General features: G+C 43.7%; 2 protein-coding genes across 3 annotated transcripts in view; one reads left to right on the top strand and one right to left on the bottom strand.

Moving 5' to 3' along the window:
• Positions 1 to 1,083: 1,083 nt before the first annotated feature.
• CXADR (CXADR Ig-like cell adhesion molecule) overlaps positions 1,084 to 16,358 on the top strand; it is a 72,515-nt gene continuing 57,240 nt past the window's right edge. For both annotated transcript variants that reach the window (XM_032174658.2, XM_032174657.2), the window contains exon 1: positions 1,084 to 1,223. In XM_032174658.2, the coding sequence (XP_032030549.1) occupies positions 1,181 to 1,223 (43 nt within the window). In that variant the 5' untranslated portion in view covers positions 1,084 to 1,180. The remainder of the gene's footprint in view (positions 1,224 to 16,358) is intronic.
• On the bottom strand, positions 6,598 to 7,164 carry LOC116481769 (transcription factor BTF3 homolog 4-like). The gene has a single exon (XM_032753434.2). The coding sequence runs from the start codon at positions 7,100 to 7,102 to the stop codon at positions 6,665 to 6,667; it is 438 nt and encodes a 145-aa protein (XP_032609325.1). The 5' UTR covers positions 7,103 to 7,164; the 3' UTR covers positions 6,598 to 6,664.

Here is a 16,358-nt window from a genome sequence, read left to right as displayed (position 1 = left end):
AAGCAAGAACTCAGTAAGTGGAAGCTAATTAAAACTATGTGCCAGGCAGGGTGCCAAGCATTTTTTGTGCATTATCTCATTTAACTTTCATAGCAACCCCGAAGTAGGTGCCATATCTATGAAACCTGCCCAGTTACTGCCCCACTCCGCGGAACAAGCTCTTACCCACCGCTCCTCTTCTTCAATTCACTCCTGTTATGGAACTGTCGCGGCACTCCAAAGTCTCTATGTAGCTATAAATAAACATTATCTGGAAGAGCAGCCGAGAACAACTTTCAAGATCTCCAATTCCCCGACCCCACACTCCAACTGACGCCTTTAACCACCACTACTGAGCCCCACTTTCAAAACTCACTCACTAATATTGGATATTTGTCTGCCTGCCTCAGCCTCCGGAGTAGCTGGGACTACAGCGTCCTTACTAGCCAGCTTCAGGGCTAGAACAGCCTTTCTGTGCAAGTGGAAAAAACCTCAGGTACTTCCCAAATCGGTAGCTGCAGAGGGGCTCTATCCTCACTGGAGATGGAGAAACGCCCTCTCGCGCCTTTTATGTCAGCGAAAGCGACTCGTTACGAGAGCGAAGGCCAGGGGCTGCACAGGTCGCATCCCGAGAGCATGAGGCCAGAGACCCTGCCCCTGGGGCAAACCGCGAGGGGTGGGACGGGTGGGTGCAGGCGGGGCGGAGGGTAGGAGCCACCCTAGTGGCGGCTCCTCTGAGTGTCCTGTGCCTCGCCTTAAAGGAGGGCGCCAACGCAATTTCAGTATCTGGGAGACCGGCTGCCCCACCCCCTCGCGCAAAACCCTGGTTTAGCTTAAGGGATGGAGGCGGGGACCCCTGCGCAGGCTTGCGGCGTGGGAGGCGGCCGCCCGCGCCCTAGGACGCCGCGCGCCGGGAGGCTGAGAGTTCGGTGCCGGGAAGGTCCAGGGGGCCGAGGAGCGCCTCGCCCGGTTGCCAAGGCAACTCCACGCGGCTGGAGAAGCCGGCGCTCGCAGCCCGGCCCGGGCCGCTGCCGGAAGTGACGCGAGTTCACCTGCCGAGCGGGGGCTGGGAGGAGGGGCGGAGGGTGCAGAGGTGCCGCCGCCGCCGCCAGCTAGTCGGGAGCGCGCGAGGCGCGGGGAGCCTGGGACCCGGAGCGAGAGCCGCCTACCTGCAGCCGCCGCCCACGGCACGGCAGCCACTATGGCGTTCCTGCTGCGCTTCGTGCTCCTGTACGGAGTCGTGGGTGAGTGGGGGCCATGGGGTCCTCAGCACTCGCCCAGCCCGGGGGCGCTCGCTGCCCGCGGCCACCCAGGAACAATGGGGCGTGGGGGAGGGGGCGGGCGCGATTTGGGGGCGCTGCTGCAGGGGCGGCGGGGCGGCCAGAATTGCACAGGGGCGCTTTTGCTGGGTCGGGCGCACCAGCCTGGCCGGGTGGAGCCTTCCCGTAGGGAGCCGCGCAGGACGCGCGGAGTGCCCGGGGACCGAGCCCCTGGCGGGGGGTGGAGGCGGAGGTGCTTCGGCGCGGCGTGTCGGGTGCGCCTCGCAGCTCTCCCACAGCATTCTCTGCCCCGGTGCGGGCTTGCCTTTCTTTGCTGTCGCCGTCTCCCTTGTCAGCTTTCGTGTCGGTTCTCTCCAGCGTTACCCGATTTCAAAAGCCTTAGGCGGCGAGTTTTCAGGTGTCGAGTCGCCCAGGCGGGGAGGCTGAATTGCAAACGCCATTATTCAATGGACATGGAGCTGCCCCGTGCCTCGGATCGGCCAGGCTACCTCTAGGAAAGAGGCGCTGAGCGAACGCCAGCCTGGACGGTGTTAGTCTCCTGGAAGCAGCTCGCCCAGGCAGGAGCTGCTAACCAGACGCACATTGTGAAGGAGACTGTGGGAAATCAAAAGTGGGTTCCTGCAAAAATGTAGCATTGGTTTCTGCAGTCCTTGGGCAAAGTGCAAAGGAGAATTCAGTGACCTCGTTTTTGAGTTTGTAATGAGTCGTTCATTTTGGAGATAAGACGGGCTGAGTTGTACAGGGTAATTGCTAGAGGATTTGCCAAGTACGTTTGTCGACTGCTCCTTTCTCTGGGAGGGGAAAAAAAAGGCATGTGAAAAATGCGTGGACCATTAGGAGGCATAATCATTTTGACACTTTAAAAACCGGATTTTCCATGTCAGTGTTTTAACCAACTGCTCTTGTTTGTCAAGCTAAGCACTTGCTGCGTTTTATAACCAAATAAGTCATTTTTAAAAATCCGTAGGTGGGATCCTAGGAGGCGCACTTAGTATAGCCTCTGGAAGGGTAATTTTTTTGTTGTTAGGTGCTCTGAAACAGGATCGAGTGGCCCTTTCTGTTGGGATGGCTCTCTGCTTCCTGTTGAAATGTTAATTCCATTGTCGGATGCCACAGCTGTGAGCATTACTCGTGGAATCAACATTCTATTAGCAAGTCTAATCTTCGATCTGAGCCTATAGCACTACCTCCACCTTTTTGATATATATCATTTAGACTTGGCGGGCTGAAATGTCCAAAGTAACCCTTCCGGAGAAGATGAAGGGTCATAGAACCAATTTACAGGTACATTCCCACCTTTCTTTTTTTTTTGTCTAGGCCGAACCTGAAGATGAAGTTGAGAACACAGTGTGTTCTCTGGAAAACAAACAAAAAACGTTTTAGACCACATCTAAAGCAGAAAAGTGGAAGAACATAAATTATGTGGAGGAACTATTTTTTTTTTTTTAAGATGGAGTTTCGCTCTTGTTGCACAGGCTGGAGTGCAATGGCGTGATCTTGGCTCACCACAACCTCCGCCCCCCCGTGTTTAAGTGATTCTCCTGCCTCAGCCTCCTGAGTAGCTGGCATTACAGGCACCCCCCACCATGCCCGGCTAAATTTTTTATTTTTAGTAGAGACCATGTTGGTCAGGCTGGCCTCAAACTCCCGACCTCAGGTGATCCGCCTGCCTCAGCCTCCCAGAGTGCTGGGATTAACAAGCGTGAGCCACCATGCCTGGCAGGGACTAGTTGTTGTTGTTGTTGTTGTTGTTGACTAGTTGTTGTTGTTGTTGTTTTAACGGGAATATTTAGATAATTGGATTAATTTTTTTTTTGGAATGCCTCACTTTGATAGGCACAATTCTAAGAAATAATATTTTGATGCATAGAGTCATTGTGCTCATAAGGTATACACGGGTACAGTGGACATCTACTCGAAGGGCCAGTGTCTCAGCTAAACAAGGCAACTATTTTTATTCCAATTTTTCAGTTTAAGAAACAGCTGAGGCCAGGCACGGTGCTTGTAATCCCAGCAATTTGGGAGGTTGAGACGGGAGGGTCATTTGAGTTTAGGAGTTTGAGACCAGCCTGGGCAACATGGTGAGACCCCATTTCTACAAAAAATACAACAAAATAAAACCCAAAAAGAACTAGCTAGGTGCAGTGATGCTTGTCATAGTCCCAGCTACTCGGGAAGCTGAAATGGGAGTATTGCCAGAGCCTGGGAGGTCGAAGCTGCAGTGAGCCAGGATCATGACACTGCTCTCGAGCCTGAGACCCTGTCTCAAAAAAAAAAAAAAAAAAAAAAAGGAAACGGGTCATACTAATTGATGTATGGCTTTATTTCTTCAGATATTTCTGACCACTTAGAAATGCATTGGTATGGGCCAGGCGCGGTGGCTCACGCCTGTAATCCTAGCACTTTGGGAGGCCGAGGCGGGCGGATCATGAGGTCAGGAGATCGAGACCATCCTGGCTAACACGGTGAAACCCCATCTCTACTAAAAATACAAAAAAATTAGCCGAGCCTGGTGGCAGGCGCCTGTAGTACCAGCTGAGGCAGGAGAATGGCGTGAACCCGGGTGGCGGGTGGCGGAGCTTGCAGTGAGCCCAGATCGCGCCACTGCATTCCAGCTTGGGCGACAGAGCTAGACTCCGTCTCTGAAACAAACAAACAAACAAAAAGGCATTGTTATGAATTCAAGTTCACTGTTAACATGATTGACTCCTACATTAGCACAACAAGGAAAAGACTCATTCAGATTATACCGTCAGTGATAGATATTCCTCCAGCTCTGAAAGAGTTTTGTGGTATACTCTGGCTGCAGATGGGACTCCTTTTGATACATTTTTATTGGCTGCCTACTAGTGAGTCATACTACTAGTAATCAGTAGTAGCAGCAGTAGTAAGCAGTGGCAGTAGCAGTAGTAGTAAAATCAAACCCTTGATCAGTTATGAAATGCCAGATACTGTTCTAAGGGCTTCACATACCTATATACTCAATCCACCAAGCAACCCGAGAGGGTATTTATTATACTTACCCCTGTTGTACATATAGAGAAACAGAGGCACAGAGTCGTTATATAATTAACTTGCAAAGATCACAGATTTGCTCTTGAATCTGTGTTCTCATGACACTATGCTCTTCTGTCCCTACAGCAGCCACTTCCCCTTACTACCACTGGTCATCTGTCATTTATTAAGAACCTACTGTTTGTTTGACTGTGTGTCAAATACTGAAGGCTTTTATTATTAGCTCTTTAATGTCATAGTCTTAATTGAATACTTTGAGGCATTGTGAGGACACTAGGATTCTCCAGGGCTTGGATTGACATTGTAAACTAATGTGGCCTAGGGACCTGCAGCATCAGCATTACTTAGGGATCTTGTTAAAGTTTGGGGTGGTGTTCTTCAATTGCCAACTTGAATGGAACTACAAAAGTCTGGTCTCCCAACCTCTTGTTAGCTGTTTGATGGTGGCCAAGCCTCACTGTGTGTCTGTTGCCTTATGTGTCAAGAATGGGGATCCTGGGGCAGGTAATGGGGGTTGAAGGTGGGAGGGTTGGGTAGATGTTGGTCAAGGGATACAAAATTAAATCCATTATCCAACATGGTGACTATAGTTAATAACAATGTATTATATTTTTGAAAATTGCTATGAGTGGATTTTAAGTGTTCTCACCACAAAAAGTATGTGAGGTAATGCATGTTAATTCCCTTGATTTAGCTATTTCACGAGGCACATGTATTTCAAAATAATGTGTTATATGTAGATAAACATATACAATTTTTATCAATGAAAAATAGAAAAAAAAAGAAAAATACCAAATTTATAAAATAAATGGAGGTGTTTGGATGAAAAAAAAATACAAGAGCTTTGCCTTCATGTCTGTAGATCTCTTAATATATTATTGGTCTTGCACCTCAGATATCAAATAAAGATAGCTAGCTTGACACAAAAGTTGGTAGCTGCAAGGTTAAGCTGTGTTAGTTTGATGATGGGCCAGGAAATGATATATTTTCTAAATTTTATCCTTAAATATTGGCTGTAACAAATGCTGATATAGCAAAACATAAGCTTCTGTTAGACAGCAAGAGGGAAACTTGAGTGAATGAATGCAACTTACCTCCTAGTTCTCTTAAAGGAGGTAAAAAAATAAATACTGTGTTTTACCAGTGCTCCCCCCAAAGCATTATTCTAAGCATGCAGGAGGGAATAGTGAGCAGCTACAATAGTAAGATCCAACCCAGAGGTAGGTTCAAGGCCCAGAGTAGGAGAGTGGTTGAGGAAATCCTCCTAGGGCCAGGACCGTTTCATAGAATGGCCGTTTGTGCTGGGGGATGAGTCTATGGCCTATTTTCTTCTGATTCAAAAGGACATTCCCAATTTCAACCTTGCTGAAAGAGAGGCATTTTTGTACCTGCTATTAAGAACAGCTAGGATACAGGATAAGGCTGGCATAAAATTATTTAGCAAGCACATGCTAGCTATTCCAGTTTGAAATCTACCAAACTGTAAAATTGGGGAGAAATAAAAAGTTGAAGATGAAGTTGTTGTTCCTCAAGATGCGGGAACAAAATCTTACAAAAGGAGGGATTAGGCACTCGCTTAACTCTATATGGAGAACATCCTTCTCAAGCTAGGTGGAAGATGAGGAAGAATATTACCAAAAGCTGACCAGGCCATTTGGAGACCAAAAGGAGAGGAAAAAAGGCATTTAGGAAGCAAGGTAGTAAAAGAAGTTCTTCTGGGTCTGACTAGGTAAGTGAATCTAAGGGAACCATACCAAAGATATGTTACCCATTACTCCAGCATGAAGCCAGTGGCAAAATACCTCAAGACATTTTAAACCCAGAGAAGTGTATGAAAAATATGATAGTTAACCAAGCAAATTAAAATCAAACCACTAACGGTAAAAAATCTCTTCAGATCTGAAATCCAAGATACTCATTTTCCATTAATTCTGTGTCTTATGGGGGGAAAAGAAAAGTAACAAATGTAAAGATTTTTTTTATTTCTACTGGGGAGGGAGGAGGATAAATAGAACTGTTTTCCAATTTGCTCTCCACTGTATATACACATACCCACACACATACATAAGCAAACATACACCAAAAATACCCCAAACAAAAAAACCAGGAATCAAAACCCAAAACACCCTCAAACTGCACCAATACTTAATATTTTGACCAAAAAAATATCCTGGGAGGAAGGCAAAATGCAAAATCAAATGACCGAAAAATGCTGAACAAACAGCATTATTAATATATAAAATATTTATATTAGTGAACTAGTAACAGGTGTTGTTCTCTGTGTCTGTAAAACTTTGGAACCACATAGCTGATTTGTTAAATCTAGTCCATGCCAGCTTCCAAAAACCAAACTTTTAGTTAGCTTCATTCTTTGATGCCTCATCAGAATTTTATACAAGATCGGGAACATCATCATCCTCCTCATCAATGTCTTCTGGTTTTGGTGCTTTACTGTCCAAGACTTGCCATGGGAACTGTTCAACTAACTTCCTAAGGGTTGTTAAACTGTTAGCACCAAGCTGACTTAATATTCCAGGAAGCATTTCTGTGATTGGTTTGGTTTCTGCATGACCAGTAATTGCAAAGGTGTTAGCAGAAAGGGAAGCTTGGACTTTGGGATTGTTGAAATGAATAACTGTCCCATCATCTTTAATCATGTTCACCTCTTCAATACCAGCTATATTATTCACAGCCAGTTTTTTTAGAGAACTCTGAAGCTCTTTGTCATCAGCTGTGGCTGTTCTATGTACCACCTTCTTTCTGCAAGCTGTACCCTTGCCCCCTATCCGGACCTGAGCCTGAAGTTTGGCTAACTTTTCTTGATTCATGCTGTTGGTAAATCTGAAGCAGGGAGGGTCCTCCAACACCAGCACGCTGCAAGAGCAAGATCGCTGCCCGATATGCCCCTTCTTAATCTTTTCATTCCTGCGATTATACCACCATCAGAGGAAAAGATGCCTCCCCTCCAAGGCAAGCCTCCCTACATTGGCTCCTCATCCTGTCTGTTGTGGGGTCTCCATCGATTACCAACTTAGCTCACTGCACTAGATCAGAGGACAGGGCCATTGCCTATATTCATTGTTGCAGTCCCTGCATGGTCTTGTGGCTCCTGGCAGACAGCTAGTGTTCAGCAAGTCTTTTTTGCATGACTAAAAGTTTTCAACTTCTTTGCCACTAGGCCTGTGTGTATGATAGAGCTCTCTTCAGTTCATCACTCTCTCCCTTCTCATCTAATAAAGATGGTCCTTACAGTGATTATTCCACTAGTCATGTTTGAGTCAGTTTTTAAGCTGAGCTTCTGCTTTATCTTTGACCTCGTTCTATTTTTTCTCCTGCTTCAGTTGCCAAAGGTTACAGTAATGCATGTGCCAAATTGGTTTATCTCTTTGGAACTCCTTGGCACCTATTTTGGTTCTTTCCCACTCTGTTGACCTGCCCTTTACTGTCTTCTAAATAGGTCCCTTAAATGTCAGCCTTCCTTATAGTTTAGCCCATAGTCAATCTTGATCTTAAACCTGGGTGACCTCTTGTATCCATCATGGTAATCTCCCAAGTATTGGTAGTAAATTAAAAATATTTTCAGCTCCCAGCCTGGCCAACATGGTGAAACCCTGTCTGTACTAAAAATACAAAAATTAGCCAGGCGTGGTGATGTGCGTTTGGAATCCCAGCTACTCAGGAGGCTGAAGCAGTAGAATTGCTTGAACCTGGGAGGCTGAGGTTTCAGTGAACTGAGATCACGCCACTGCACTCCAGCCTGGATGACAGAGCAAGACTCCATCTCAAAATAAATTAAATATACACACACACACGCACACACACACATATGTATATAAAATATATATTTGCACCTCAACCCACCTCTGCTTTGAATCCTGGGCCACTATTTCCAACTGCCTAACTATTCAATTTCCATTTGAATACCTAACACTCTTCACTCTCCAAGTACACTCACCTGTTAATTAAGTGATACTTAAAGTACTGATACTACTATGTGCAAAGCCATGTGCTAGGTGCCCCTACAATAGAATATGACATTGCAAGTTGCAAAAGCTTTGGTAGAATTTTCCAATCAGATGGTACAGCTTTTGCAAAGACATAGAGATCTGAAGGGTTTGATATGTCTTGGGAGTTGAGTAGTTCAGTGCATGTAAGGCATCTAACCAATGCTTCTCAAACTTTGTGCATCTGAATGATTCTTACAAGGAAGTCTAGATGGGGCTTGTGACTTTGCATTTTAACAAGTTTTACATGATGTCACTGCTGACCACGTTTTGTGTGGGCAAAGATCTAAAGGCCATACTGAGAGCTTGGTGGGAGCTGACAGGTCTGTCAGGTTATGCACCCTAACCCCACAGTACTAAGACATTTGTGGAAGTGTCGAGAAGTAAGGTTATACACTGAGATTTATTTTATTGAATGGTAGGTATGTAGCAGTTCTCAAGGAAGGTAGAACTGATAGAGCTAACACAGGAATCCTCTGGGATGATCTGGACGTAAGCAGTCCCTGTTGAAACACAGCAGAACAGTGTTGGGCTTCCGCTTTGATCTGGAAAGCTTTTCTTTTTTCTGGAGTGCAGTGGCGCAATCTCGGCTCACTGCAAGCTCCGCCTCCCGGGTTCACGCCATTCTCCTGCCTCAGCCTCTCCGAGTAGCTGGGACTACAGGCAATTTTTTTTTGTATTTTTAGTAGAGACGGGGTTTCACTGTGGTCTCGATCTCCTGACCTCGTGATCCGCCCGCCTTGGCCTCCCAAAGTGCTGGGATTACAAGCGTGAGCCACCGCGCCCGGCCAGCTTTTCTGAAGAAGATAGTAGTGGAACCTGATGTCTGGTTGCTTGAATGAGTAACACGAAAAAGTTGGAGAGATTTCTGGCTTGAGTGTATGGTGATGTCACTAACCTACAGGAAATAAAAAGGAGCAGGTTTTAGGGAGCTGACAATGAGCTTAAGTTTGGACAGGTAGTATTTGAGGTGCCTGAGAGGGAAGGAGGTAAAAAAATATCTGGTAGGAAGATTGCAACACAGGATTGGATTTCAGGAAAGAGACAGACATTGGTGATACAGACTTGAGAATTCACTGCTGTTAGGTGGACTCTGTAAAGTTAAGGAGGAAATGCAGGTAGGACTAGAAGAGAAGGTGAAATGTGAGGCGGGGAAACATCAACTTCTAATAAGTACATGAGGAAGCAGCTGGGAGTAAGAAGGAGTGATAGGGGATATAGGAGACCTAGAGGAAGAAGGTGTCCTAGAGAATGATGCAAAAGTGAGGCTAGTGGGTTTTAGCACTGGGAGACTGTTGAGAACATTCAGAAAGTTCCCATGGGGAAGACAGTTCTGCAGAGGTGAGTGAAGCCAGATTTTATTATTATTATTATTATTATTATTATTATTATTATTATTATTATTTTGAGATGGAGTCTTGTTCTGTTACCCAGGCTGGAGTGCAGTGGCACGATCTCGGCTCACTGCAACTTCCACCTTCTGGGTTCAAGTGATTCTCCTGCCTCAGCCTCCTGAGTAGCTGGGACTACAGGCGCCCGCCACCACACCTGGCTAATTTTTGTATTTTTAGTAGAGATGGGGCTTCGCCATGTTGTCCAGGCTGGTCTTGAACTCCTGACCTCAGGTGATCCACCCGCCTTGACTTCCCAAAGTGCTGGGATTATAGGCGTGAGCCACCGCACCTGGCTAGGCGCCAAATTTTAATAGAGGAGTGGGCATCAGGTAAGTGGAGAGTGAAAAATAAACTTCGCATTTGCAGGTGGTTTGACAGTGAAGCTTTGCATATGTGGCCTTAATTCCAGAGGGCAGTAGCATATCCCAGGGGAGAAGGTAGAAGCCAGCAAATAAAGACTCTCTTAACTTCCCGCCATTTAGGCCTACAATCTTGTCCACATCATCGTTCCACAAAACATGGTATTTCTTCTTAAGGCCAATTCCTGAACTTTGAACCTTTTGGCTTCTCAGGGATGTCACTCTGTTATCCCGTCTATTATATCTGGATTCCATCAACTTTAACCAAGCTTATTTATCCCTCTTTATATCCCTTCGGTACTGTTGTCGCTTTGCCTTTATTTTTTATTTTTAAATTATTTATTTTTTTGAGACGGTGTCTCTCTCTGTTGCCCAGGCTGGAGTGCAGTGGGCTCAGGTGATTCGTCTATCTCAGCTTCCCAAGTAGCTGGAACTACAGGCACCCAGCTTTATTTTTTTTCTTTCTTTCTTTCTTTCTTTCTTTCTTTCTTTCTTTCTTTCTTTTCTTTTTTTTTTTTTTCTTTTTTTTTCTTTTCTTTTCTTTCTTTCTAATGCTAGTAAGTATAACATCACATAAACTCAGTCTGTCTGATTCCAGAGACTGAGTGGGCAACCACTAAACTAATTTATGTTTACTATATATTGCAATGTGTCAAAACACATTGCAAACATTTTTTTTTTTTTTGACACTGAGTCTCGCTCCGTCGCCTAGGCTGGAGTGCAGTGGTGTGATCTTGACTCACCGCAACCTCTGCCTCCCGGGTTCAAGCGATTCTCCTGCCTCAGCCTCCCGAGTAGCTGGGATTACAGGCATGCACCACCACGCCCGGCTACTTTTGTATTTTTAGTAGAGCGGGAGTTTCTCCATGTTAGTCAGGCTGTTGTGAACTCCCGACCTCAGGTGATCCGACCGCCTCGGCCTCGCAAAGTGCTGGGATTACAGGTATGAGCCACTGCGCTCAGCCTTTATTTTTCTTTATTAACCAGATTTCTGGAAAAAAATGGCCTGCGTGTACTGACTGCATTATTTTCTTTCAGGCCCACTAATTCTTCCATCCTTTGCAATCTAATTTTCATCCCCTTCTACTTCTATGAAACTGCAGTTGCTGTAGATTGCAGTTAACACTATGGCTACATCCGGTGGTCACATCATACCTTCAACCTCTTAAACCTCAGCACAAATAGCTCTACTGAACAGTTTCTTTCTGCTCTTGAGCTATTCCTTATTTCCCTTTGTATGGTCCATTTCCGTCTTGTACCGTAAATGCCAACGTTTCTCAGTTTATGGGTGCAGTTACTGTTTATTTGCCTACAGTCTCCAGTACGTTTCTAGTCTCCCTTCTCCAACTTTACCCATATCAAACCATCCACTCAACGTCTCTACACAGACTTCCCACAGGCATCTCCATCTGATTCTGTTTCACACTCTTCTCTCTCATATTAATTGGCATTCAGGCGAAAATATGAATATCTTACTTGGCCCTTCCTGTTTTCCCATCTGCTCATATCCAATTTCGAAGTCATTGTGTCCCTCCAACCGCTACCTGTAATCTAGGTTATACCGTTATCTCTTCAGCTTGTTGAGATGCTTTCATAATTGGCCTCCTGTTGAGTGAACTTTACCCTGTCCTCCAGGCACATCCTGTTACTTACTGCAGCACGTTCTAACCCTTATCAAGCATACCAATACTGTCATGGTTTTCTCTTGCCAGAATGTACATTTCGTAGGTCAGGGACTGTTTACATTGTATTCCCAGTATATGGCACAGGGCATGTTCATTGCATAAATGGGGAAAGTTATGCTGGACAGGAATTCATGTTTGTAGGCTTGAGAAGGACCTAGAGGAGAAACAGCATTTGAAGATCAAGAATAGGTACCTCATGGAAGAGGTGAGCAGGGCTGGACTCTGTGTCCTGCACAGGTCAGCTTTGCCAGGTGTTCAGGAGTGGAGTGTATATCACCACTCACATTTAGTTCTCCTACTTGCAGCCAGTTCTCCCCCTTCCCTTGTTTCCACCTTTCATCTGTCATAGAAGTCATCATCAGATGAGAGTTGATGCTTTGTGTCATTAAATAAAGGAAATAATTGAGGCTGGGAACTTTGGATTCAGTTTCTTGGTGGCTGGCAAGTAGTTGATGTGAAGATAATTATTAAATTAGTTATTAAAATAAGATAATTATTAAAATAACCCAGAAAACAATTAAAAATTATCCAACCAGAATGACCTTATGGGTTTATCTTACTGTCTTTCATCTAACTTCTGTTTCTTAACAAACCTAGTAATCTAGAATAATAATTGTTCAGTTGGGTTTGGGTTTAGGTTGGTTCTTTTTCTTTCTTTTTTTTTTTGAGACAGAGTCTTGCTCTGTCGCCCAGGCTGGAGTGCAGCGGCACGATCTCGGTTCACTGCAACCTCTGCTTCCCAGGTTCAAGCAATTCTCCTGCCTCAGCCTCCCAAGTAGCTAGGATTACAGGCACTTACCACCAAGCCCAGCTGATTGTGTGAGTGTGTGTGTGTGTGTGTGTGTGTATTTTTAGTAGAGTTGGGGTTTCACCGTGTTGGCCAGCCTGGTCTTGAACTTCTGACCTCAGGTGATCCACCCGCCTCAGCCTCCCAAAGTGCTGGGATTACACGTGTGAGCCACTGTGCCCGGCCTACATTGATCTCTTCTGTGCCTTTCCACTTGTCTTTCTTCCCTCACCTTATTGCCTCACTCATTCTTTTTTTCAGTAGTTACCCAGGGCCAGGCGTGGTGGCTCATGCCTGTAATCCCAGCACTTTGGGAGGCCGAGGCAGGTGGATCACCTGAGGTCAGGCATTCGAGACCAGCCTGGCCAACATAGTGAAACCCTGTCTCTACTAAAAATACAAAAATTAGCTGGGCGTGGTGGTATGTGCCTGTAATCTCAGCTACCCAGGAGGCTGAATCAGGAGCTACGCAGGAGGAGAATCACTGGAACCCGGGAGACAGAGGCTGCAGTGAGCTGAGATCATGCCACTGCACTCCAGCCTAGGCAACAGAGCAAGACTCTATCTCAAAAAAAAATATTTATATAGCCAGTTAGAGGCTGGGAGTGGTGATGTGTGCCTATAATTCCAGCACTTTGGAAGGCTGAGGTGGGAGAATCACTTGAGCTCAAGATTAGCCTGTGCAACATAACAAGACCTCGTCTCTACAAAAAATACAAAAATTAGCCGCGTGTGATACAAAAATTAGCCGGGTGTGGTGGCACGTTCCTGTAGTCCCAGCTATTCGGGAGGCTGAGGTAGGAGAATCACTTGAGCCCAGGAGGTCAAGGCTGCAGTGAGCTATGATTGCACCACTGCACTCCAGCCTGGGCAACAGAGTGAGACCCTGTGTCCAAAAAAAGTTAGCCAATTAGACTTAAATTAAGCCTTTGAGTTTAACTTGACTCAGCAGTATTTGTAGTTTATTTCAATTGGCAGGGCGTTTGCAGAAGAAAAGACTGTTTCTTGATCTATTGGTAAAAAAAGGAAGATAGGAAAAGGGAAGGAGATAATAGTAACAATATTTTTAGGGTAAGTGTGAGATCAGTGGTATGGTTCAGTTTGTCCTTTGGTACTTGGTGAGAAAAAGGATTAACAATTAAATTAACCAACATTTATACATACTAAGAAAATGCAAATTTCTTTGGAAACTTTAAAATCATTTTCATTCTTTCAAAGATGTTTCTTACAAAGTGGAATGGGAATGGTTTTAATTTCATTTACTTCTAAGAAATAAAAGTATGTTAAGATTTTAAGAAGAAACAACATAACTAATTGCAGTTATTTTTTCACTTTCCTGTAGTTAGATGTGTGTTCTATGTGAGTTTTAGACATTTTCAGAGGAAGTGTGGATTGACTATACATTTGAAGTTCTCTCAAGGAATCTCAAGGGACATACAATGAACCAAATTTGTTTAGCCCCACCCGTGTTCAGTTGTTGGAGGGACTATCACTTATTCTCTTCATCTCTTTCACAAGTATTTTAAACTCTTGAATACTGGACAGTTCCCATGGGAGATTTCTCTCAAGGACCAGACACAAACTTTTGACTTTGTTTTGTGCCAGGGTAATTCTGCGGGAAGAATTAAGAAGACTCTTAACTTACTCAATTGTACAGTGGAAGTCTGATACTTCTAGAATGAACTTGTAAATCTGGATGAGCAAAGTGATCGTATCTTATTTTTAAAGACAATTGCACATACATCGCATTTAGAGCCACTCTCTTAACCTTGGGATAGAAACGACACATCATATTATTCTCATGTATAGGAAACAAGTTCTAAAGCCAAGGCAATTGTGGCATTGGTGTAGAACAGTGCTGTCCAACAGAAATATAATGCAAGCCACATATGTAATTTAAAATTTGCTAGTAGCCACATTAAAAGGCAAAAAGAAAAATGTGAAGTGAAACTGAATATATTTTGTTTAACACAATACATACAAAATATGCTTCTTTCCATATATAATCAAATGAAAAATATTGAGATATTAAAATGTTTTTTGTACTTTGCCAGAATCTGATCAGTGTTTGACCTACAGCACATCTCATTTGCACTAGCCATGTTTCAAGTGCCAGCAGCTACTGTATTGGTCAGCACTGGGAGTTTCAGTTCCAGTCACCTTCCACCATAGTCCTCGAACATTTAACCTGAAAAAGCACGGGGAAAGTGTGCCATCGAAACAGCTTTCTCAAATGGAACATGCCTTTGGAATAGTTCTCATGAGATTTTACTTCTAAAATCGTTAATTTTTTTTGTCACATAGTATTTATTTCCTGTTAGCGATGAGCTAAAATAAAGTTTCTTATTTCTTACTTAATCTCTTGTAATCATCAAAACATTTGTTACAGGCACACAAAATTGTATCAGCTCTCCTTATTCCATAGTTAAAGGCAATCACATCTTGAGTATAAAGCAGAAAAATATATGCATAAGAATTATATTTTTAATTTGCCTATGGGGAAAATAAATGCATTTATGGAAAGGTGCGAAAGAAGCAGGATAGAATGGCCCCAGGCAATGGTTGCTGGGGAAATTTTAATTCACTTAGAGATACTAAAAAGGAATTTATACCAAGATTGGGGCAATCAGGTTAGACATGCTCACAACAGGGATAATTTTCTTATTGGAGTTAACTTTTTCTTCATTAACTTCAGGATTTTTCTATAAGGAAATACACTGTTTGCTCATTTTGCTAATAACATCTGTGTCTATTTCTTGGATTTCTTATTTTCTGTGATCACATCTTTATAAGACACTTCATCTGGGTGGGTTTTGGTGTTTTGTTTTTGTTTTGCTAAACAGTCACTTTTCCTGTCTCATGTTAATTGAAGAGGAAGAGAAGCGAACTGCAAGTTTTATATGAGCAAGGAGGCAAAGGAGGATTTCCTTATATGGAGTGATCCATATTATTCTATGAAGGTGATGAAAATATTCGCCATGGCAACTGATCTGCCTTACTCATAATGCAAAATACCCTATTTGCATTTATTTTGCCGGAGAATTCTGAAATTAGGATCTATGTAGTAGAGAATATGGGGAAGGTAATATACTATTTCGATTGAAAAGGAGAATAATTTTTCTTTTGACTAGTCAAGTGCAGCAGTAGGAAGGGGGGAAAGAGAAGAACAAAGAGTTGGTCTGTAACTGTGAACAATTGATTGAAGTAATTCACTACTTTTAGACCAACCAAGAAGAATAATAAATTTGACTAGAATTGGAATTTGAACGCTCCCCCAAGTTGAGTGTGTCTGTGTGCGAGGGGAGTGGGGAAGGGTTGAGTCACAATCCAGTTCAGCAAATCTCTGCCAGGATGTTTACTTTTTAGCTCCCCTTATCTGATTTTCCCTTGTAAATTTGTATTAAATATTTCTGATAAGCAGCCTCAATTCATGTGGAAGTTTGAGGGCAAATAAATAATATAATATGTACTTATGGGCAAGGCATTGTAATAGTTGCTTTAGGAGATTTAAATAACACACCATTCTTTTTATTATTATTATTATTATTATACTTTAGGTTTTAGGGTACATGTGCACAATGTGCAGGTTTGTTACGTATGTATCCGTGTGCCATGTTGATTTCCTGCACTCATTAACTCGTCATTTAGCATTAGGTATATCTCCTAATAACACACCGTTCTAGTACTCTTGGCAAGCTTAAATCCAGAGGGAGGAGTCAGACAATTATTCATGCAGCTATGGTACCAGGCAGAGCAAGGCAGGGATCATAGCAGATATGCTATCTGAAAATGTAAGGTATTCTGATTATTCCTTCCATGCCTTAACTGGCATCTCTAAACCATTTTTCCCTCCAC

This window comes from Hylobates moloch, unplaced genomic scaffold (assembly GCF_009828535.3).
Source record: "Hylobates moloch isolate HMO894 unplaced genomic scaffold, HMol_V3 SCAFFOLD_14, whole genome shotgun sequence".
NCBI lineage: Eukaryota > Metazoa > Chordata > Mammalia > Primates > Hylobatidae > Hylobates > Hylobates moloch.
This window is presented reverse-complemented; position numbering and strand designations above follow the sequence as displayed.

Excerpts from the sequence above, each read along its gene's own strand:
- LOC116481769 (XM_032753434.2), bottom strand. The coding sequence starts at position 7,102 with ATGAATCAAGAAAAGTTAGCCAAACTTCAGGCTCAGGTCCGGATAGGG.